The 24354-nt window shown below is 44.3% G+C and overlaps 2 protein-coding genes across 7 annotated transcripts in view; both read right to left on the bottom strand.

Moving 5' to 3' along the window:
* Window positions 1–6072: 6072 nt before the first annotated feature.
* On the bottom strand, window positions 6073–24175 carry tmem200a (transmembrane protein 200A). Of its 3 annotated transcripts, XM_053642025.1 has the most exons (3): window positions 13338–13924; window positions 8620–8686; window positions 6073–8497 (listed from the first exon to the last, which is right to left on the bottom strand). In XM_053642025.1, the coding sequence occupies exon 3, from the start codon at window positions 8475–8477 to the stop codon at window positions 6972–6974; it is 1506 nt and encodes a 501-aa protein (XP_053498000.1). In that variant the 5' UTR covers window positions 8478–8497; window positions 8620–8686; window positions 13338–13924; the 3' UTR covers window positions 6073–6971. The 3 variants fall into 3 exon arrangements, with proteins under 3 accessions (XP_053498000.1, XP_053498009.1, XP_053497996.1); XM_053642034.1 differs by lacking the exons at window positions 8620–8686; window positions 13338–13924 and adding an exon at window positions 24048–24175; XM_053642021.1 differs by lacking the exon at window positions 8620–8686.
* l3mbtl3 (L3MBTL histone methyl-lysine binding protein 3) overlaps window positions 24103–24354 on the bottom strand; it is a 16549-nt gene continuing 16297 nt past the window's right edge. For 3 of the 4 annotated variants that reach the window (XM_053641934.1, XM_053641930.1, XM_053641924.1), the window contains one exon: window positions 24103–24246. In XM_053641934.1, coding sequence (XP_053497909.1) covers window positions 24103–24246 — 144 coding nt within the window. The remainder of the gene's footprint in view (window positions 24247–24354) is intronic. The other variant, XR_008387704.1, reaches the window with a different exon arrangement.

Raw genomic sequence — 24354 nt, 5'->3', positions numbered from 1 at the left:
CACGACTAAATGAACTGACACCCACTCGGCTTTAGATTCTTCCTGTGTGTGTGTATGTGTGTGTGTGTGTGTGTGTGTGTGTGTGTGTGTGTGTGCCTTTCAAAAATCACCAGTTATAAATGAACACCCACAGAAACCATTTCTACAGGTCTTGATGAACATAGTGTATTCATTTACTTTGCTGATGGCGTGTGTGTGTGTGTGTGTGTGTGTGTGTGTGTGTGTGTGTCTCAATAAGGACATAAGGAAAGCTTTCACTGTCACTTCTCAATAAACATGTGGGCTTTTTGTGCCTGGCGGAACATGATGAGATCCTTCCTGTTGACGAAACAGCCGTTATTATGAGCATCACTCTTAGTGATATCACACACACACACACACACACACACACACACACACACACACACATACGAAAACGAGTAAACATCAGTAGGATGCCATGATGTCATTCTATAATATGAAAGAAGTCAGAGTTTGATCTGTTAATGCGTTCCAATGAAACCTTTAATGGTTCTATCTAGAACCTGACAACAACGTTCAGCCAAAGTGCTGACACTGGAGACTCCTTCCATTAATGTGTTTCCCTCTTTGTTAAATAATGTGTTTGGATCAGCTTATAGTATTATGTTGGTACTCGGTCACATCTCTAGTCAGAATTAATGCCCGTTGGTTGCGCTGTCACGTTAAATCGATGAAAACCGAGAACTACCTGAACGTTTCGAAGCATTCCTATCGACCTCTAGTCAAACAGAGGCTTATTTCCCATGAGGCTTTGTGTCTGTCAGCTTTGCTCCAGACTTCTGTCTTACAATCTTAAGAAAGCGTTAAGGCGAGGACGCTACGGGTCGAAACGCTCATTTTGGTATCTATAACGTCGGTCTTGTCTTAAACGACAGCAAGACAAACATCAAAACTCGACAAGAAATGTTTATCCACGCGTGAACACCGCATTTAACGAGACGTAGAACTGTGGAACGAAGGCGCCTTTAAGCCCTGCCCACTTCCCCATCACATTCCTGATATACTCTAATTTACACATTTGATGTGTTGTTATGATACACACATCAATTTCCTTTGTAAAGCACATTGTATTTTCCTCAGAAATCATTATAATATTTATATTATCTATAATTATTCTTTCATTGAAAAAAAATAACACACATTTTCACAAATAATATTGTATGCCATTCTCAGCATAATATTGGACGTGATTAGACGCATATTTTTGCCAGAAATGTTGATTATCATTGCGTTGCCATGAATTTTTATTATTATTGTTATTTTTAAATTACGAGTGCGTGATATTCTTCTTAATAAAATGAAAGATTTCCCAACAAACTTTTCTGTAACAGCCATTCTCTCTCTCTCTCTCTCGCTCGAGTGTTTTCACAGTGAAATAATGTTAAAAGATTCAACCCCAACACCCCATCCCCCGCTTTATTAAGCATGCAAATTAAATTAGACTATAACAAAAGTACATGTTTTTGGAAAAGGTTCTAATAAAAAAAAAAATACTCAACTGGAGAAGCTTCACTGTGATATTTATTGTTTACCATGTTGAGACCATGCTGTCTCTCTCTCTCTCTCTCTCTGAGATATTTTTAGCTGGACGCAGCAGAAGCCGCTGTTGTGAATCGATCCTGTTCCCACACCCAGAAGCTCTTCTGATGAACTCGAGTTCAAGTGGGGAAAGTCAGTTGAAGATAACGCGTCAGCCAAAGATCAGTCACTTTAACACCTGCGGTTTAGCAAAAAGCAATCCCAATAACATCTGGTCCAGGAACATCACGGACTTCAGGTCCAGTCCAAACGTATACTAGAGTCCAACAGCCAGACTCTCTGATTTTAAAAATAAGCCTTCCTTGTCCTCAGGCCTTTGTCTAGCTAACTCCATATCCCTTATAATGTGCTGCATTTTGGGTAAAGAACCCAACAGAGGTCACATGACAGGGCTGGGATTTGAACTCATAAGCTTCTGATCAGTAATCCAGAGTAATCTCAACTGCTGACCAGGAGCTGTCCCCAGGATAGAACCCTTGAGTATAACCCACCTTGAAGGTTGTATCGTCCTTCAGACCTTTATCCAGAGGAATAAAACTGTACAGGGAACATGATTAGGATTCATAATCGGCCCCTCAGGAGCACTTCGGCACGTTTCAGGGTCATTAATGACACCTTTGGGAACAATTTAGTCCAAAAAAATGGTTTTCTTCCCGTCACGGAGAACAGGAATGATAACTCTGCACAAACATGACATAAAACTTTTAAATAATAATAATAATAATAATAATAATAATAATAATAATAATCAAGCTGAGTTACTGTTTCCACCCCAGTGTTCATTATTTTTACATTGCAAAGAGTTTTATTCCTGTGACGCCACAACAATTAGCTAATAATGACAGTTTGTTTACAAATGAAAGAACATCACAACATCGTCACGTCATAACTTTCATTCATTTATAGTTCCATTTCTTTCTGTAGAACGTCCATGTTCGAGTCAGCAGAGCGGCTATAAACATCCGTTTCCTTACTTTCTCTTAAAGATAATAATAATAATTTAAAAAAAAACCCAAAACAAGGTAGCTTGTCGTGTTACCGAGAAACCGCAAAGAAGCGTAAACTCCTCTGTCCTGAAGATGCGATCACGCACCAGAACGAGCTGCTGTTCTAGAAAATGAATCAACACCTTCTGACCAATCAGAACCCAGAATTCAACATCGCGCTGGTATAAGTGACAATTAACACTGTTAACTGTTTAAAAAAAAAAAAGACTTGGTGCCAGTTTAAAAACAAGAAGATAATTTAGCAGAAGCTGCTAATCAGCGTATCTAAAAGGCCTTGATTAGCTGAGGTCAGAATTAAAAACGGCGCCGTAGCGTGGATCAGCCCGAGCAGGTTCAGACACCCTGGATGCTCTCGCGTACAGTAGACTGAAGTAATTAAAGCAAGACTATCAATGTCCACGTCCCTGGAGAGCCGTGTGCTCTGACAGCTGACTAAACACTTTGGCTAATTATCAACCCTCGTTCTGAGCTGAATCGGTTCTCTAAGTGCGAGGAAATCTCTGAGGGGCTGGGGTTCGAGCTCCATACGAGGAAACGAACAGAGACGAATTTCCACGAAAGAGAAAACGGACAAACGAGCCGATCGATTGTCGTCACTTCGGCAAACTGAAAGCTTTATTTATTTAACGAGTCATTTCCCCGTCAGCCGTTTTAGCAGAAGGGGAGCTCTTCACGCTTCAGACGAGCGCTCGAGCATAGACGTTAGGGGTGTACAGTAACGCAACGCCAAGACCCGCATCTGTAGCCTATCTGCATCCGCTCAGCATGTCGGGATTGAGATTTAAACCAGAAGCGGGTGGGCGTGGTCTAAACTGGAATTCGACACTTCCTCAACCTCAGCTACATCGCTCGAGTTTCAAAAACGGGAGTTTGCAAGTACAACCAGGATACCCAAATTATAAAGTGGAAGAAAATTATTAATTAAACATTTATTAGATATATATATAATTTTATTTTTAGTACAGTCATGTCCTTCATGTCCTTGTGCCATTATCACGGACGCTAGTTAACCATACTTTGTGAATTATTCTTTTCCCTATTCTTTTGTTGTTGACGTACTTCAGGGTTTGTCCTCGTCTTGTTCCTACCTGGTTTCCTCTCGTGATGTCCTTTAGAGCCGGCGTCCAACAGAGCACTGTCTTTGACGTCAGGTAGGTGAGTGGCAGGAGTCCTGCTGTTGCCATGGTGAGCTTCTGGTGCTCCGACGGTGGACGAGCGACGGTGAAATAAAACCGCAAGCATCTGGATCACTTCATAGAACAAAAACGAATGAAACAAGGAGGATAAAAAAACGTGCAAAAAGACTGGTGCAAACTTAAAAACGACCCAACATAGAGTAAAACAAAGCCAAACCATTATTATTTATTCATTCATTATTTCACTGGAGTGGGGTGGCCAGGTATCCACAAACTTTTTGAGGAAAAATCCGGCATCATGGACAAGAACATGAACATGGACATGAACATGAACAAGAACATGAACATGGACAAGAACATGGACAAGAACATGGACAAGAACATGGGCAAGAACATGAACATGGACATGAACATGGACAAGAACATGGACAAGAACATGAACATGGACAAGAACATGGGCAAGAACATGAACATGGACAAGAACATGGACAAGAACATGAACATGGACAAGAACATGGGCAAGATACTGTGTTACTGTGTAAAAGATTCTTCAAAAACCTCAAAAACCTTCACGTTGGACAGAACTCCAGACTGTTCATTTCCTCAAAACGAGATTATCCGACTTCCATATTTGGAAGGTTCGTTAAGGTAATATTTCATTAGGTTTCGAGACCAGTGCAGCTCTAGAACAGCGACCAGACTCGGCATTCATGAGTTCTCTCGGCAAACGGGACATAAATTCTCTCCAGAAGCACAGTCTTGGGTATATTTATTATAATAGGTTGCCGTTGTTCTAATTGTGAATCATGATGCGTTAAACATGGGCGTTTCACTGCTCCGGACGGAGTCTTACTAACCCTTTGAACCCTGTGTGATATATAAAGTGGGATGCAGTAGAATTATATAAACGTCTTTCAGCACAGCGCTATCTAAGAAGTAGCGTATTCGGTTAGCGGAGATTTTGTTAGTATTTCCTTTATTGAGCATAAAACTCAGGAACTGGGCATCACAGTGACTCTCTCGACTAAGAGATTAGATATGTTGGGTATACGGAGTGAAATTTTCTGCAGGGATTTTTATATTATTATTATTATTATTATTATTTTGTGCAGCAGCTGAGGATGAACCTCGTCGCCCAAAGCAATTTACAGATGCTGACCGAAGGGTCCGTGCTAATACAGCGACCTGGGGCTGGAGATACAATCCAGACTCTTCGGTTTACACCCGGAGCACGGTGGCACCAGCGCTACTGCTTTAATATCAGCACGAGATGGACAAATACTAAATTTTAGAGCAGCTTGAGTTATTTAAAATGCAATTAACGTCGCCGGAGCGTAATATCAACCTTTTTATTCACACAGCCCATGTATAATTCTTTCTAATCAAGAGATGAGACAGCGGCGTGATTTTTGGATCTTCAGACTCTTTCTGTCCTGGTGTGTTAGTGTACCGAGCATTCTTTTATTCCCGGAGACACCACGACGTGTGGTGTTTTCTGATTGGTCGTCCGTCTGTAAACGGCGAAAGTCTCGGGACGGGAGTGGGCAGCGATCGTGTCGGTCCACGAGCGGACGAAGACGATAAACACGGGAAAGCTGTTCGCTATCTTGCCAAGAGGCGGAATGTTTTCTCAGCTGTGTCGCAGGACTCGAGAGACGGAGAGACGGAGCGAGGGAGGATTGTGTTAGCCTTTACTCACTTATAAGGCAATGATTTACTAAACAACTTACAACCAATAAACTCTGACTGACTGGTGTTTTGACATCTACGCTAAGACTAATCGCCCAATAAACGTTTCCTAGAAACCCAGGAACTAAATCTAATCAAGAACAAATGTAGTAGCTATTTCACATCTGGGCTTTGTTAGTAAGAGATGAAGAAGTGTTTACCGCTGTACTATACACTATTAACTTCGACCCAAGAGCCAGGATTAGCACGTTATTCCTGCTAATAGCGAACGCTAAGCCTTCAGTAGTTAGAATAGAAATCAGTGCATATGTTACACATCTAATTATTAATGATTTCTTAATGTGGCCTTACATATTTAAAATAATAATAATAATAATAATAATAATAATAACAATAAGTACATGATAACCTACTTGTTCTGAATTTCTAGCTCAATGCCCCATTATGAAAGCTGGTTAAGATGGCCGGTGCTGGTGGTATGTAAGGAATAAAACACTTGGTGTCATTCTGTAACGGGAAAATAATCAGCGAGGACGTGGTGTTATGAAGTGGCGTTTCTGCTACCACGCTGATGTTAATTATCTTCCTATTGTACGTCTTTTTATCCATTTGTGGTTACATTTCTCGTTGCGGAACGTCCGTGAAACAAGTTAGTTATGTTGACGCTGGAGACTCCTTCCATAAATGTCAAACAAACCACCTCCTTACTGAAAACGCCAGCATACTGACGATTACAGGCGTTTTTAAGCGTTTGTTATTAGTAGATTAAACTGTGAGTGAGTTGTTACTATAGAAACGAAGAACATAGTAGATCTCCGTATATACAGAGTAATCAACACTCTGCAACAGCTGATTAATGGGAAATTAAAATAAAAAAGTCGTTAAGTGTGTGACGTGTGAGCTAACGAGTGGCCCGAGATCTTCTGATTAGCTTTGATGAAGCTGTACACATGGTGAAGAACACCAGTTTTTGACGCATGGCATTTTCTGGAAGTCTCCAGGCGAGATGTGAAGTGCTTCTATGTCAGCATCGACCGTACAACATATAAAACCCCGTGTTGTGTGAAAGGTTTACTTTTATTCTGAGAAACAGATAAATAATACATTGAAGACTCTTGTTCAAAAATAGCCGTGTGTGTGTGTGTGTGTGTGTGTGTGTGTGTGTAGTTTTTGTTGTTGTTGTTCTTCTTTTTGAATAAATTATTTAAAACCTCATAGCAAAATAATTATCCTTCTCTGGTACAACAATGCACACACTCTCTACACAACAGGTCCTGTATCAACGGTTATCAAATACAGAAACGGTACGAAAATGCATTTAACAAACTGAACAAGCGACACAGCTATTACACAGCAGTCTATTTACAGTGGTTCAACCGGTGAGTTTTTGTGTCCGGGGTTAAAAATCCTCACGCTTTGTTTTTAGAAACGCTCGGTCTATCAGAATATCCACCTGAGCTTGCAGTCCATGGGACTAGTGTTTCTGAAATTCACAACCACTTCAACAATGGCAAAACGACAGAAGGTCATTATATCTATTGCAGAGGGACGAGGATGTGACGTGTGCACGATACGTCCCTTAAAATCTGGTCTCGGACGTCCCTCGTTTCAGAGTGCTGCTCAGAAACTCGTCGTGCTCGAAACTCAGATTGTTGTGTGACCTTGAGATCATGAGCAGTTTCTCTTTTTTGGTGTAATCCCGTTTAACAGCCACTGGGGGCACCAGCAGCCTGTCCATCGGGTCTTCTTTATTCTCCAGTTTGGTGTAGCCTTTGCTGTTGCTGCGATCCAGCCTGGGCCAGCTGGGATGCTTGCGCTGCTCTGGTTGTACGGTCAGCATGGTGGGACCGCGTTCCAGGTCCAGAGACTTGGAGTGAGCTGAGAACATGTGGAGAGAACTGTTTGAGCCGAAGTCTTTCCGGGCTGCTCCGGGGGACAGGAATCGGCCACTGGTGGATCCAGGGGACAGGGAGGATGGTGAAGCGGATGCGGATGCAAACGCGGGGGATTCCGTAGCAGAGTTACTCCGGAGCAACGTCGCACCGGGAGGCTTGAAGGCTTTCGAGATATCCGGAATAGGTACGGTTAAGGACTCCATGGACGAAGGTCTTGATCTGTCTCGTTGCTGCTCGGAGTCCTCGGTTATGCTGTCGATGTCAGGCTCGTCGATCACGCAGTTGTTGAGTTTGATGACAGGAAGAGTGAAGGCGCTAATGGAGGACGACACGATGGAGCGCGTCTGGCACTTCTTCAGATTGTTACGTTTGTCTTCCCAGCGACGCATCCCTTCCGGTTGGAACCCGAATATCGATCCGGAACGTTCCCTATATCCAGGCGACAACAAGCTCGAGCCTCCTTCGCTCGTTACACCTTCCTCGTCTTCAGCCGAGCTCGTGCGGCGGGACAGTCGCAAGTCGCCACCCAATCCGGAGAATGTCAGCAGTGTGTTAGCGGCTAGCCGCGAGGTGTACTGACCATCCTGACCAAAAGAGCGGATCTCGTGGTCAGCATAAGGACCCGCGTAGGCCCCGTTCATACACTTCTGCTCTCGCACTCTCAGGCTGTGGATGTCTATGACAGTCGAGTAAATGTCCCTCATGTGGATGACCTTCGTTTCTCGGTCCCTGTTCTCGTGCAAGATGGCGTTCGCGCAGATGAAGATGAATATCCCGATGCCCATCGTGAACGGTCCGAGCATCTTCATTTTCTCCGAGTGCAAGTGCTGCTCGAAGAACTGCGCCACCTTTCCTGCCTTCTCCTGCGCTGCCGCCGCCGCCTGCGTGACGTTCCCCGTGTGTTTGTTCTCGGGTGTCCTTTGGTGGTCCTTGTGAGGCCAGTACCCCAGTACAGCCATGGCAATGCCAACCATCAAAATCAGGACTCCGAGGACTAGAAAGAAACCAGACGCGGAATACAGGCGGATTTTCCCACGTACCACGACGATGTCCGTGCGAGGTTTTCTTTTCAGACGTTTCTTCTCGGGAGGAGGGACGGGCGACTGGACGGGCAGGTGATGCTGGGAGCGAGCCGAGTCCTGCCTCTTCAGGGCTGCAAGGCCCGTGATCACGCCCCCAGTCGCAATCATCGCTACGACAACACACAGGCCTGGAAAAACAAACAAACAAAGAGCATACATTGAGATGAGTGAGATGCTGTATCCTCGCTCGCAGGCGCCTCTTTAGTCTTTGTTTATACAGTATTGGTGTAGGCGTAGCGGATGCATTAACCTTTAGGAAAGGGGTTTAGCAGATAGACTCAACCACCTACATCTTGGCAGGAATTACGCCAGCTGTGCTGTGAATTAAACCCGCTGATTAAACCAAGACAACAAAAACTACATTCATGAAAAATTGTGCATTTTTTTATTGTGCTTGACACAGAAAAACTCAGTGGTGTTACGGCTTAATTAGACGGTGCATTAAAGCAGCAGGAAACAGCACAAACACACACATTTATAACGCAGGCCATTATTTCCGGAGCTCTGTTTGTGATTCTACAAATATAGCAACCGGTTATGAACAGGAAATGGCAAAAAGCCTGGTGACGTGAACGGAACAGCCGAGCACACGAAGCCCAACGAATGAGAGCTTGAAATATTCCAAATATATCTTTATCCTACCGTTAAACCAAACATCGTCGCGTTTAATCGACTTCCCAGTTGAGGAAAGACCCGCAACGCGCTGCTCGTCATGTACAGATGGTGAAAGGGATCATGTGGAATCAAATATACATATTTTTGCATGAATTTGAAGTCAAGCTTAGCTTATTCTTTGGAGAGGAGGAGGGGAATTGTTTTCATTGAACCATCGTTATTTTCAACACTGGAAGATTCGGATATAAAACATGCTCTGTGAACTTTTCTTCATTTCCTCGATTAGGTCTGGGCGATATGACAATATAACAACGTGACAAATCGTCACAACACACAGCGGTTAGATTGCTCCGATTTGAAGCAACTGATTCGGCGTCAAGTATCGTGATACGATATATTTTGTCATATTGCCCGCCCCTGATCTTCAATAGGTCTGTAAATGAAGCTGTATATAGCTGCTAGTGTTTAGCGTCGGAACTAGAGACGAATACAGATTTACAGACAGGAGACAGATGACGAGAGCCTTGTCGCTGGCTAGTGTGAATGAAGGCTCAGACTGCAGCCACGCTCGTCACTGGTGGGAGTCGGGATGAACTCTTCGACAGTGTTGCTACGTTTGTCTGAGAATTTCGACACTACGCTTGTCGCCTCTCGAGCAAACTGAGCAGCCGTGTGATTAATCTGAAGGTTCCTCACGCACACGACGCCGGGGATAAACGAGATGCGTCCGTGTCTGCAAACCCGTACGTCCTAACAGATTGTTGACCTCGCACTGCTGACTGAACTTTTATTTATCCTGCGTCATCTGTTCCTCCTCGCCTTGCTCAGTCTCCGTCTCTGTCGCGGTCGCTCCCCCGCACTCGTCTCCTGGATCGAGGAAGGTTTTCAGTGGAGCGCGCTCTGCTGTCTGTATCGATTCTCGAGTTCGTTAGCTGCAAAATTAGCGGGGGATCCGGGAACGACTTCGACGGAATGCTTATGCGTTGCCTAGGCAACAAGAGCCAGCCTGGAGAAGTTTTTTTTCTTTTCGCGTTGGGTCCCCCCTCCCCCCCAATGTCATTCTTTTGTGCATGACAGACTGTTTGGTTTCAGACTCTGGAACGCCGATGCGTGATTATTCACCGGGACAACAATGCCAATGTGCCGTGCCAGACATCACAATACAGGTTTACTTTATAGTCAGCAGTTGGCACGGCAAAATGTTTTTCTGTTTTGACTACATAAGCTAATCTAAAGCAGGACCAGCTGTGTTTCATTAACCCATTTAGCAGCAACAAAGACGCCCGGGCTTTACGGAACTCGTGCTCTTAGCAAGAATTTATACCGACGCAAACATCGGGCCTTTTTCGAATTCGGTAGAACTTCAATAAGCAGATGACTTGTTGCATGTCTTCAAGATCCCCGAGCAGTGTGTGTGTGTGTGTGTGTGTGTGTGTGTGTGTGTGTGTGTGTGTGTGAGAGAGAGAGAGATGAAGCAGAATCCCTGATCCTGACATGCTGACAGGCGTTCTTTCCCGAGGCGGACCGCTTAATGCATAATCGCATTTCTGCTTATAGACTTTGTGTGCACAAAATCTACTTTTAAGGGTGACTGAGCAGTGGGAAGAAGATTCACACACACACGCACACACACACACACACACACACTACGAAGGGCATGGATGGACCTAAGACACTCTGGAATGTTCTGAGATACTAGGCTGAACCGCTTAATGAGCAATAAAATGTAATTAGTAGTAATAAATAATAATAATAATAATAATAATAATAATAATAATAATAATAAACTGGTTGCAACGAGTCTGGGTTTCCGTAATTTTTTGGTTTTGGGCGTCTCTCACCAGACGGACAGCGTGTCGGTGGATTCAACACAAACAAATGGATCTCAGAACTCACCACAACTTCCACCCACACGCCAGAGATCACAAGCTGGCTTGCTCCCGTTCTCCATCACACACACACACACACACACACACACACACACACACACACACTCACTCACACACACTCAGAGTGGGAAAGAGAGTGGGCGCTTCTACGCTTTTGATGTTGACTCCATGAAAACCTCATCACACAGCAGCAGGGTGGAGATGAAGAGAGGGAGGGGGCGAATGGGGGGGGGGGCACGCCGGATCTCTGGAAGTTCTGCGTGGAACAGCGTTTCCTCATCAGCAACGGTTCCAAGTAGCAAGCTTTTCTGAATGCTCCAAACTCCAGATCGTTTTGGTGCTTGCTCATCGTTTCCTTCTTCGTCTCTAGAACCTGTCAGGAGTTTTACGTTCAGCTCTTTGGTGCTCTGAAGAACCGCAGCTCTGAAAACGCTGGTCCGTTACCAAAAGTAAATATTTACTGTTTTGTGAGAAGTACTCGGATACTTGTTTGGAAAAGATCAGGTCTCTGAACGATTCCCACCCATGTTTACGAAGCTCCGCCCACAAGATCCCAGCTGGCCTGTATAGTGTCTATAAATCCACCGACACAAAGCGCATCCAAACATGGACAAGCACGCACTTGGAGTCTCTAACTCAACCCCTCTAGCGCCACCAACTGTCCAAATTTGCACTCACGTTCATGTTAATAACTTCTGAACCGCGAGTCCTAGAAACAGAATTCTTTTTTCCCTCCGATTCCTCGGCGCAGGACGAGCCAGCATTCCCGAGCTTGCAGCTATATTTGTTATTGTTATTGTTAGCACAGTTACAGTGGAGCGTAACAGGACACTTAGCTCCTGTAAACAGAATGAGCAAGAGCTTCTGATCTCAAAACTCCATTTCCAGTGAAGTTCGACGTCGTGTAAAATCCCGGCTCGGCTGATTTACCAGAGGACTTACGAGTGTAAACACCGAGTGCGAGCGGTTAAGCGTTTGGCGTGCATTCTCACGGGGACGAGCGACTTCAGACGAGATGAACGTGAAAAAACGATTTCTAATCAAGACCATGAACTGAATTTCCTACAAACTCGAACTCTCACAAACTTTCACAAAGACACGACGATTTCTTTGTGATTTCTAACACTCGGCGATCTGAAGACCGACGTCGAGTTCTACAGCACGGGGATTAGTGGAAGGGAACTGGTTCTAAACGCTCTCGGCGAAGACACGCTTAGACGTAGATGTTCACACTGTCCGGGTTAACTATGGCTCACTTTAAAAATGAATCAGTGCTTCAGCTGGAGGATGATCTGCTCTGAACGGTGTGTCAGTTTGAGAGCTTCGGATTATTCCGGATTAGTTCCAGTCGGGAGCTCCGAGAGCGCCGAAAACACACGTCATGCAGCGTCACTAACGATGACACAACCTCGACGCCCGCGGTACTGCTTTAACAGGGGAAAAGAAAAAAAACCCTTTTCATTCTTCACCAGCGCACACGATGATCTCCTCCAAGCTCTGGCACGTCTCCAGCGCTGCTCGTGAATGTCGGATCCAATTATTATTCTTTTTTAAAAAGAGTGTGCGACTTCAGATCTTGAGGAAGATCTTTAGGAGGGATTTTCCAGACAGAGAGCGACTAAAGTACTTTATTATTTATGAGGAAATCGATCAAATCCTAAGCATTAATGTTTCTGTGAGTGTCTCACTGGAACATCTCCACACCTCCACACCAGACCACTGACTGAATGCTGAATGCTATTTTTTTAAATTAACAAACAAAAGTTGATGAACTCTTTGGAGACTGAGGAGTAAACTGAGAAGACTGGGGTTTTTTTTTTTTGGTGCAAATCTTTGTGCAAGTTTCATCAGCAGGTTAATTGCGTCAGGTTTATACGCATTTAACATTTAATTCTCGATTTAAACAAATCTTATACAAGGTCATATTTATTATTTGTTTCCATAATGCACTTGTTTTTATCCCCCCCCCCAAATTTTGGGCGAATAAATCATCATCAAGCAAATAAACCAATAAATCATCATCAATTGGACGTAGGATTTTGTTTTCTTTCTTTTTTTATTAATATTATTTTCTTTAACATTTAAATGAATTATAAATGCTGAATTAAAACAAGCTAAAAAACTGATTATAATTTAATTATTTATTATTATTTTTTTTTTACCAACAATGCAACTGTACGTCTTTTCTTTTTTTTTGCATTTATTTGTAAGAAAAAAAACTGCTAATATTAGGAGAAAATATCCTGAGGTTTGAGTGTTACACTCGGAGGATGACATTCCTGCTGTACGCTCTTAGAAAATACAGGTTCCTGAGAGGTGAGAACATAAGAAGGGAACCCCTGTGATAGAAGGTTCTCTCAAGAACCTGAAGACCCCTGCTTTTAAGAATTGAACCTCTTTCTTTTTTATTTTTTTTATTTTTAAAGAGCATACTTCAGAAAGTTTGATGCCGTGAGGAGCTCACCTTCTCTTCTCTGCGCTTTATTTATGCATGTATTATTATTATTATTATTATTATTTATTCAGCCATCGTGCACGCGCGCGTTCCCTCCTTCTTCATCCTAATTCACATCGGTGGTGCACGTGAAGAAAAGGCTTTCCAGAGAACAGGTCGTGTCTCTCTCTCTCTCTCTTTCTTTCTCTTTCTCTCCAGAATCGCATCTCCAAAGCGCGCGCGGCGCAAAAACGACGCGAGACACTCGCATGGCACGCGCTTCAAGGATTTCCGCCGAAAGCGTGCATCCTCTGTATTAACACGCATCCCGTGTCCCCTCGGTCCTCCTGTCCTTCTGTCCTCCTCCGAGTCGCGGTAACGTTCTCCACAAGTTCATCCGTAAACCAACGCGCGCGCAAGCGCAAAAACAACAACAACAAATAAACCCGATTCAGATCTTTTCCAGCTCCGACTCGTGCACGAGACCATCCCTTTTCGTTTCTATTTTCTGTTTTAGTATTTTAAAAAAAAAATTTTTACGTCACCACCGCGATAAGAGTTCCGTCTGAACGTTGTCTTGGAGACTGCCACGTTAGATGATGCGCGAGCCGTTTCTAAACGAGGAGGAGGAGGAGGAGGAGGAAGTAGGGGGAGTTCGCACGCCTGGTTGCCAGATTGGCATGTTCCAGACCAAACCATTGTGGGTTATTTTCTGTCTCTCTCGCTCTCTCTCTCTCCACCCCTGTGAGAAGCTCATCTCATGGAGCTGCTGGATTCTGATTGGTCAGAAGGTGTTGATTAACTTCCTATAAAATATTGCAGCTGTAAATCACAGCGTTGTACAGTACGAGTGCTCTCGTATTGTTCGGCTCATGAAACATTTATGGAAGGAGTCTCCAGTGTCGGTTCTTCGCAACAGTCAGAGATAAAGCTGGAACGCGACCGTTTCAGACATCTTCAGGAGAAGATGGTGCTGAAGACCTCTTCTGAGTGACCAGCGATGTTGAGAATTTCGCAGGCACCGGATAAGCCGCTGTTGTGTCGGTTTGCTCATCGTGCTGTAGCGCACTCATTTACCGCCTCAGAGTTGTTAATGCACCTAGTGGTCAAACATGGGAACTGCAACAAGCGCTAATGGAGAGAAATAGGGGCAGGAGTCACGTTGCCCCGTGCTCGCTTTTCACTGGAGGAGGAGGAGCAGAGGGCAACATCAGGGTTGCCAGATTGGGTCAATAGGTTGTAAAAATACCCCAAGAACCAGATTTTGTTTTAAGGCAGAAAATCTGCATCACATGTATATAAGTGCAGAGAGTTTTTGTACGATATATTGCCAAGATTGGGAGAGAGGAAGGGGGATTACAGAGTGTAGTATAATATCTGTAGATCAGTGACCTCCCAAACAAAGACTGAGAAAAAGAAGAAAAACATGTCTACACTTTTCCAATTCCCCAAAAGGTCTTTTGTGTGGATTTTTAGGTGTAGGTGTAGCCAGACTGGACATTTTTCTGAAACCTGGCAACCCTGGTAAATGATATTAGCTGTTTGCTGTGGGCCATGAGCGTCAACGACAAACCACACTTTTTTTTGTATTATTAACTTATTAAAGAGTGTGTGATAGAGAGAGAGAGAGGATAAAGAGAGGCTGGTGAGGGACAAGCTGTTTATAGCTGCTATAACGTAATTGTTCTTGCAGCGAAGTCCCACAATGTTAAATGTACTTAGAGCATATTAAATATGAACATAATTAAGCATATGAACTTAAACACCGGCAGTCCGACCGGTTTAAAAATGTACTGGTTTAACCGTTACGTGAGAGACGGGGCACTTTCTCACATTTACGCAGAGATCTGCGAACAGAGGATGTGCACAACCTTCAGAATTTTGCCTTTCGTTTCTATGGAGGTTCTAGGGACAGGTGCCTCATCGTCACGGCAACAGAAAATCAAACCACAGTGCTCAGACATTCCACGACTGGAAATAGAAATGAGTTCATTCAATAACTTTAGGGATTTATCATTCAACGTATCATTCGCGGAAATTAGCGTGAATTATTCCGTGAGGTAAAGTTGAGGTAAAAGGGGATATATGGAGGGGTTTTTTTTGCGTTAAATTTTTGCCCGAACTTTTCCATCGAGCGACGGACGCGTCTCCCCGGGTCCGCGTCTCACCAGGAACGTCCCCTTTTTTAAATGTATTTATTGTGCATGCTAACGGAATCCGCACTAGCTCCGACACGCAGTCTAGTTCGGTTTTTAACGAGGAGTGTTTGTGAGTAGCCGAAACAGGAAGTAGAATGAGGAGGGGGTTTCCATCACGCAAATGCAGAGCAGCTGTGAATCGCCTTTAAATCGACACGAGGGTGAAACCTCCTTATCTAAGAGATTACAGATGTCTGGAGCTCACTTTCCTGTGTTTAGGCATGACATAGCGGCCTTCAAAGAGCACAAAAATGCATGCAAACAAATAGACTCTAGCATAAACACACACACACACACACACACACACACACACACACACACACTCAGGGCATGGAGGAAAATATTTATAAAATTATCAGACTTATGAAACACAACCCTCTCACTCTCAATCCCACTGAAGGATCAAGCTAACCCTGAAATTACAATCATCTGTTCTCCTGCTCAAGGACAGTTAGCTGTCTCCTCAGTGTGTGTGTGTGTGTGTGTGTGTGTGTGAATATTTTCCTTTTCCGTTTTTCCTTAGAGAAAACAATCTTTCCCCCCAACTAAACACTAGTTTCTTTTTCTGACACACACACACACACACACACACACACACACACACACACACACGCAGATACACACACACACACACACACACACAGACAATTCTGAGTGAAAACTGGTCTGTCTTTATTTAGTTTATTAAATGAATTTCCAAAAGTAATGACACCGCTGTTTTCACAATCTCACGCGCTCATCATCTTTCCGGAGGTTTCCGCCCCTTTTAACGTCCTCCTTAATATTCAAAGCATGCTACGTATTTTTTTGCCGCAACATATAAACAGATACGAACCTAAAGCTACGGAAGGAGTCTCCGGTGTCAGTGATTTGTAGTAATTACAGTGATTACAAAAAGCATGTAATTAATATGACTGGACGTCTTAAATAAATAAATAGATAGATAGATAAATAAATACACCCCTTCTATAAATGTGCTAATGTTACATGATCAAATAGTGCAGTTGTGTAAGCAGGAAATTCATCGAGTGTGTTTTGTGGAACTTCTCCACCGGCAGCGTCCGTATCAAACTTCTTCACCTTTCCGTATCTGCCGTTTCCTCTATCTACAAACCGCTTCCTCGCAGTCCGTCGTCACGGTTTCCACGTGGAGAACTTTGGGACACTTTCCCCCTGAACCATGTCAAGCTCCAGCTGGAATGCCTCCATGGAAACTTGGCAGTTTGCAATCACTAAGTCAGACTTTCCACTGTGATAGAACTTGCAGCAGAGTTGAATTCCTGTGCGTTCCTCACGAGTCACACTGATGCAATGCTGGAGCTGGAGACTGAACCCCCCCCCAAAAAAAACAACAAACGCCAGCACTCACCACTGGCAAGCGGTCAGAACTTCAGCATTAGACACGGTGACGGTTGTTGTTGTTTTTCCAAAATCATTTGATCGTCAGTGCTTGGAACTGCTGATCCTTGTGCGAACGGCGTGTTCTCCGTGTGTGACGCATCGGACGAGGTGATTCGGGTCGGAATCGGTTCGGAGAGCTGCTTTCCCATGTAGGGGCTTAATCCTCACACACGTTTAACACACTCCCACCCAGATACACACTCCGCTCACATATCTAGTGCGAGTGTTTATGTCTGAAAGCACGGCTCTGAGAATCACAGGCACACGTTTCAGCTCAAAGCAGCAGTTTGGACCGAAAATAAAAAATGAATCCACGACGCAGTGATGCAGCCAGGGATGAATTTCTGAAAGGGGGGGGGGGGGGTTATATGAGGAAATATGGAAATAATATCCCCGTGACAACTGTGACGCATTTTATTTGATTATTTGAGGCACCGTATTAATAATATGGTTAATAGGCACAGGAAATTAAATAAAAAATAAAAATAAAAACACGTCACAGCAAGCTGGCTAGTACGTTTGTGAAAAGTGCATGATTCCGATTGGCTAATCCTGTCTGTCACTAGAGCAGCTGGTAGGCAATAAAATGTAAATGGCAAAAAGCCGAAAGTACATCAGAAGTGATGCGTATACAATTTGAATGGCTTTTCGTTTCTATATCCTGTTTTTGCTATTTTACACACCAGGTAGTGTTATATACAATAACATGAGCATGATGCTCAACTGGAGTCTAGAAGCTTCCGGTCACTATAAATGCTTTTAGTACAGACTCCCTGCGCTGTTTATCTTATTGTGTTCACCTGTTCCGTGTTAGTCTTTTCTCACCAACATCTAAAGCATCGCTGTGAAGTTATACTGTGCATTATTGTGTGAGGTATTGTCGTACTTCCTGGTACTGTTGTAGGTCAACGTGTGTGACGTTGCCTGCATGTATTCGGACCTTTTCCCCATCACCTAAACAAACTTTATACTCACTCGCGTCCTGCGTCTCACCGCACGTTAATCTTAACGTCCATTTTATCGTTAGCCTTTTTTTAAAAGATATTCCTGTTTTCGTTTCAGTGAAAACACTAATCGTATAAAAGTGCCGTCGTTTTCCCGGACCGCGTTATGGCCCGGTCTATCGCTTTGAGGTTACAGGCGTGGACGTGAAGCGATAAATCCAACGCAGCGCTCAGATTCATTTCACACGAGCCACTCGACATTCTCTCGACACGCGCTTGGTGCAAAATGAATCCGTGGACAATTTCGTAAAACACACACACACACACACACACACACACACACACACACACACACACACACGTGTGCGCTAACCTGTCCTCATTTTCAGTTGTGCATGGAAAGGTCAATAGCAGACACACACTCTTCGAATGGTGCGATTCAGAATGCGAAGTCTCCATGGCGACGGCTGCTCTGGTTACCGTGGCGCACGCACCGTCCTAACACGAGCTTTTCACGGCGCAGGCCTGTTTATCCAACTAAATCATCCGAGACGTTTCACCTAGTAAAGGACGCGAACGATCGATAGTGAACCATATTGCGATGGGTGGAAACAAGGACTGCCGCAGACGTTTGGGTTTTCTTCTTCTTCTTCTCTCTCGTGGTTTTCTTCAGAAACGCTCGAAATCCCATTCAGCTGAAATATTCAGAAACGTTCCTGCTCCTGCAGCCGAGGCAGGGTTTAAGATGAAACTTTAATGATGCCTTTAAAACCCCCGAGATGCTTAAACTAACCAGAGCTCAGAAATCCTGCAATTAAACGATCTTACTGTTAAATACCTTTTTCTTCGTTTTTTTCAAGAGAGAAAGAGAAGTTCAATCGACATTCCAGTACAAGCAGAATGTTCTGCTTTGAGGATTTAAACCCATAAAGACTTGACCATAATATTCTAAAAACGTCTGGTTTAAGTTACTTAACGACACTTATACATGTACTGAATAATAAAGTGCTTCACGTCTCGTAAGAATACACGGATGAGGCTCAATCCTGACCCTCTGTCACAACAAAACTCACACGGAATTAACCGGAAACACACAAAAGGTAAGAAATATAAAAAGGTACCGTTAAGGTGGTGGTGGTGGTGGGGGGGGGGGGGGTGGTGACTGGTTTTGTAGGGAAGATACCACCGTATATATACACACTGAATTACTGACAGAAAGAAAGGTTACTCAAGGTCAGCATGACTCACTGCTCACACGTGAATACCGGACACGTCATCGTCGTAGTATTGACGTCGATATCTCTCGTATTTATAGAACTGTCGATGATCAAAACCGAGCAGAGAAACCCGGCGTTAAGTCAGAGCGAGACTTATTCCGTAAATAACCTCCTCTCAGTCAAACACTCCAGACTCCAGACACACCGAAGCGCAGGGTGCTCTTTATTTATTAATATATAATAACATTTTTATCACTAAATCCTTTGGCATTTCCAGCGGTTCCGGCGGTTTGTTTACGGAAACCGTTCGGGAATTTCAGTCAGAGGAGCCAGCGTGTGCATCCGGCGTGACGTAGAAGATAAAATCAGATCTCAGTAAATTACTGCCATGTGCCTTCACTAGTGCATCATGGGTAATGCAGAGAACCGGCTGCTACGGTACATGTAAGCAAAAAAAAATAAAAATAGTAAGATGAGTAAGTATGAGTAAGATTTGTCCTGCGACTGCAGCGCGGCGTGCCTGTAACGTTTCTACCGAGGATAAATCCGGCTCAGGTTCCATCATTAAGTCATAAAGTCATGTTCATCATGAAGCGTTGAAGAAGCTCGGTGCCGAATCTTCGACCACGGCGCAGTCGAGATCTCGGATCAGATCGGATTATAAAGATAGATAACGGCTGACACGGCGGCGTTTTCTCTTCAGGAGAAGACAAAGAGCGGTGAAAACTTCAATCCTTTCACTTACTTCCGCCTTTATTATTATTATTATTATTATTATTATTATGATGATGATGAACCTGATCAGATTTTGTACGTTCAGACTTCCTGATGTTTCCTGATGTAGGTGCTGCTCTGTCTTACTTCAGTCTTAGTTCAAAGTGCCTGTCTGGGGCGCTCTCTATCTCCGACGGGGTTATCCGAGAGTGCACGAGGTTACGAAACCGTTTCTTTTAAAGAAAGAAAACATCACAGAAAAGAAAAAAAAAACACGCCGCTCTTCAAAATACTTAAACTGTAATTTCACAGGAGGGTTTTTAAAAAAAATTTTTCCTCCTCTGAAGAGAATTATGAGTCATACGAAGACATGCTGGGTAATAACTCGGAAGGGGGTTCAGGAAAAGGTGGAAGCGGCCGGATTTAGCCGCGCCGTTTAGGTTCTTTTAGAAAACGAAGAGGATTTAGAGCAGCGCTCTTCATCTTAAAGCGTCTTGAACCGTCACGGTTCACAAACCAAAGGCCTCAAAAACCCTTCCAGGGTTCAACCGTGTGGAGAGAGGATTTAACTGAAGCGGTGTTTTGTGTTTTCCTCGAGCGGGAGAACAGGAGAACGACCCTGCTTTAAATTCGCTTCAAGTCTTTAACGCCGCCGCTAATTATTCCGAGCTGTAGTACCGGACGTTATCGTAGGGCCAGATCTCTGACGCTCTGGAGCGCGGTCTGATTGGATCCAAGCCTGCTGGACGGAGCCTGGTGGGAAAACGGTTGCAGGAACACACACGGGCCGTGATGATCTCATTTACACACGCACACACGACCTTCACAGAGTGCTGGAGGAGCCCAGTGTTGCTCACGGTCCTAGCTCTTAACTCCCCCGGGACGGTCCTGACCTACACTCCCGTCTCTCGTGACTACACACGCTTCACCGCAGTTACTGAACCATTCAGAATAAAGTCAGGACGCGGACTGGACTCGGAACCGGAGAGTCGTCTGTACCCGGACGCTCCGACGCCGGGCGCCCGACGCAGGTCTGTGCAGCGTCCGTAGGAGAAAACACCTCACGGCAAATAAATAAGTACACAATGAGAACACAGAACAGAAACGAGAAACGCACAGCGCTCAGCCTACGTCCGTCTGAAAAGCGGGGTTTTAAAAATAGCTCCCGTCTCGTAGGCGAAAACACATCAAAACACATCAAACTTATCTTTAATAACGTTTCAGCGCGGTCTGGGGGTTTCTGGTGCTGGAGAACGCGGAGACGGCCACGAGACGCACGCTGATATGGCGTCTGCCGCTCCGGGAGAGTCCCGAGTCGCTCCATTTCAGCCTTCTTTTATTTTATAGGTTGCATTGTTTATGGTAATGTTTATTTGTTGTAATAAATCTACTGTAATAAGAACAGGCGACGTGGCTTCGAAACTAACTAGACATCCATCTCTAAATACGGAGTCTGGCACTTCCTTTAAGACTGACGGAGTGGTTTAAATATTCAGTTCAACTGGGAGAGAGCAATATTGGAATTACACTGCCCACACACACACACACACACACACACACTTCAACTGAGTCTTTCAGCTAGGAGGTGACACTAAAGGCATGACTCATTTGAAGTATGTTTGGGCTGAAGGGACAAATGAGAGGAGATAAACGAAAAGAAAAAAAAAAAATCCATCCCTGCCGTCTTCTTCTTCTTCTTCTTCCTCTGTTCACATTTTCAGAAAATAGGGGTTTTTTTCCCTCCCCGTTTTATTAACTCCAAATAAAAATAACACTGGTGAGGGAAGACTGCTCGTTTATATCCGCCAAGTGATACGTTTCATCGTTCATGTTCCTTCAATAACATTCGATGCGACTAAAAATGGATAAAAAGTACCAAGTGTCCTTCTTTAACGAATAAAAAAAAAAAGTATGTACGTATGTACGGTGATCATTGCTGTGGTATAAGAAGGTGCTATTATGGGAAAATAAAGCAACTTCGCGGTGGTGACGGTAACTCTGCTGAGGACGTCGCAGAGTTAAAAAAAACCCAAAACTGTCACGATCTCGCCAGCAGATGGCGCTGCGGCTACGACGTGCACGGAGAGCGAGCACATGCTCGCGCGTTACAGAGACACTTTGTTTACAATGGACAGGTGCGTTTGTTTCTGTTTGTTCTCCGCCTTGTTTAGCCATTGGTTGATTTTCGAGGGAGTGTAAGGCCAGCTGTTAACACTTAAGGTAGATGTCATTAGTTATTTAAACCCCTCGCGATGCTGCGCACTTCGCGCAGTATTACAGGTCACATGTTTGGTTTCATGTTTCGCGCCTTGGGTCTAGTTAATGTACAGACGGATTGGGGTAATGGTGCCAGGCGGTAATGTTTCCATGGTCTGCTCTGCTTTCGTGTTCGCGCGCCATCTGCTGGTGAGATCGTGACAAAAACAAACACAATCGTAGCGCCATTGCTTTCTTCCTCGACCCGTAGTGTGCTAGGAGGCGTATAAGTAGACATTAAAAGTGCTTAAAACGATAATAAAGTTCACATTTGATCTGAAATCATACGACCGAGCCAAATGCTGACGCGACGCTAAACTGCACGCTGTGCTGTACTGCACACGGCACGAGAGTTAGCGCGAACGATACAGGTAGCTCTAGTGCAAAACTATAGAAGGACGCTATAGAAGGACGCTATAGAAGGACGCTAAAGAAGGACGCTATAGAAGGACCCTATAGAAGGACGCTATAGAAGGACCCTATAGAAGGACGCTAAAGAAGGACGCTATAGAAGGACCCTATAGAAGGACGCTATAGAAGGACGCTATAGAAGGACCCTATAGAAGGACGAAAAAATAGGACCCTATAGAAGGACGCTATAGAAGGACCCTATAGAAGGACGCTAAAGAAGGACGCTATAGAAGGACCCTATAGAAGGACGCTATAGAAGGACCCTATAGAAGGACGCTATAGAAGGACCCTATAGAAGGACGCTAAAGAAGGACCCTATAGAAGGACGCTAAAGAAGGACGCTATTGAAGGACGCTATAGAAGGACGCTATAGAAGGACGCTATAGAAGGACCCTATAGAAGGACGCTAAAGAAGGACGCTAAAGAAGGACGCTATTGAAGGACGCTATAGAAGGACATTAAAGAAGGACGCTAAAGAAGGACGCTATAGAAGGACGCTAAAGAAGGACGCTATAGAAGGACGCTATTGAAGGACGCTAAAGAAGGACGCTAAAGAAGGACGCTATTGAAGGACGCTATAGAAGGACGCTAAAGAAGGACGCTATTGAAGGACGCTAAAGAAGGACGCTATAGAAGAACGCTATTGAAGGACGCTAAAGAAGGACGCTATAGAAGGACGCTAAAGAAGGACGCTAAAGAAGGACGCTATAGAAGGACGCATATTGAAGGACGCTATTGAAGGACGCTAAAGAAGGACGCTATAGAAGGACGCATATTGAAGGACGCTATTGAAGGACGCTAAAGAAGGACGCTATAGAAGGACGCATATTGAAGGACGCTATTGAAGGACGCTAAAGAAGGACGCTATAGAAGGACGCATATTGAAGGACGCTAAAGAAGGACGCTAAAGAAGGACCCTATAGAAGGACGCTAAAGAAGGACGCTATAGAAGGACGCTATAGAAGGACGCTATAGAAGGACGCTAAAGAAGGACGCTATAGAAGGACGCTATAGAAGGACGCTAAAGAAGGACGCTATAGAAGGACGCTATAGAAGGACGCTAAAGAAGGACGCTATAGAAGGACGCTATAGAAGGACGCTAAAGAAGGACGCTATAGAAGGACGCTAAAGAAGGACGCTATAGAAGGACGCTATAGAAGGACGCTATAGAAGGACGCTATAGAAGGACGCTATAGAAGGACGCTAAAGAAGGACGCTATAGAAGGACGCTATAGAAGGACGCTATAGAAGGACGCTAAAGAAGGACGCTATAGAAGGACGCTATAGAAGGACGCTAAAGAAGGACGCTATAGAAGGACGCTAAAGAAGGACGCTATAGAAGGACGCTATAGAAGGACGCTAAAGAAGGTCCTGAAAGGAATCTGGAAATGAAATGAAATGAAATGAAATATGGCTTGCCAGAGCTAATTATTCCTCCTTGACATGATTTTGTACAGATTTTCAGTGCATGTGTCTTGCATTATAGAACACCCACATCAGGGGGAAAAGGCTGGTGCGCTTTGTAGTGCTTCATCAAAACAATCATCATTAGATTTGTGCTTCTGGTATCATTTTTCAAATTATGTACACACCACTCACAAGTGACATTCTCGACTCGTAATCACATTGTTCCATCGCACTTTCTCAGTGGAGGTCAGAGTTCGTTGCAGGCGGACTTCTCGGCCGTCTTGAACATCAGGATGGAGTTGAAGATCTTCAGAGCTGGGCCGAGCTTCATGCTCAGGATCTTCACCAAGTCGGTCTGGGTGAGCAGCAGGAACGCCTCGCCGTCGATTTGCTGCAAGGAACCGACACATTCACGAGTCAAGGCGCGAATCACTGGATAACGGAAACAACCACTCCGTGATACTTTCACAAGTCGTTAAAGACTTGAAGAACTCAGTTT

This window comes from Ictalurus furcatus, chromosome 2, assembly GCF_023375685.1.
Source record: "Ictalurus furcatus strain D&B chromosome 2, Billie_1.0, whole genome shotgun sequence".
NCBI lineage: Eukaryota > Metazoa > Chordata > Actinopteri > Siluriformes > Ictaluridae > Ictalurus > Ictalurus furcatus.
This window is presented reverse-complemented; position numbering and strand designations above follow the sequence as displayed.

What these genes read in the sequence shown, in the direction of transcription:
- tmem200a (XM_053642034.1), bottom strand. Translation starts at nt 8,477, where the DNA reads ATGATTGCGACTGGGGGCGTGATCACGGGCCTTGCAGCCCTGAAGAGG.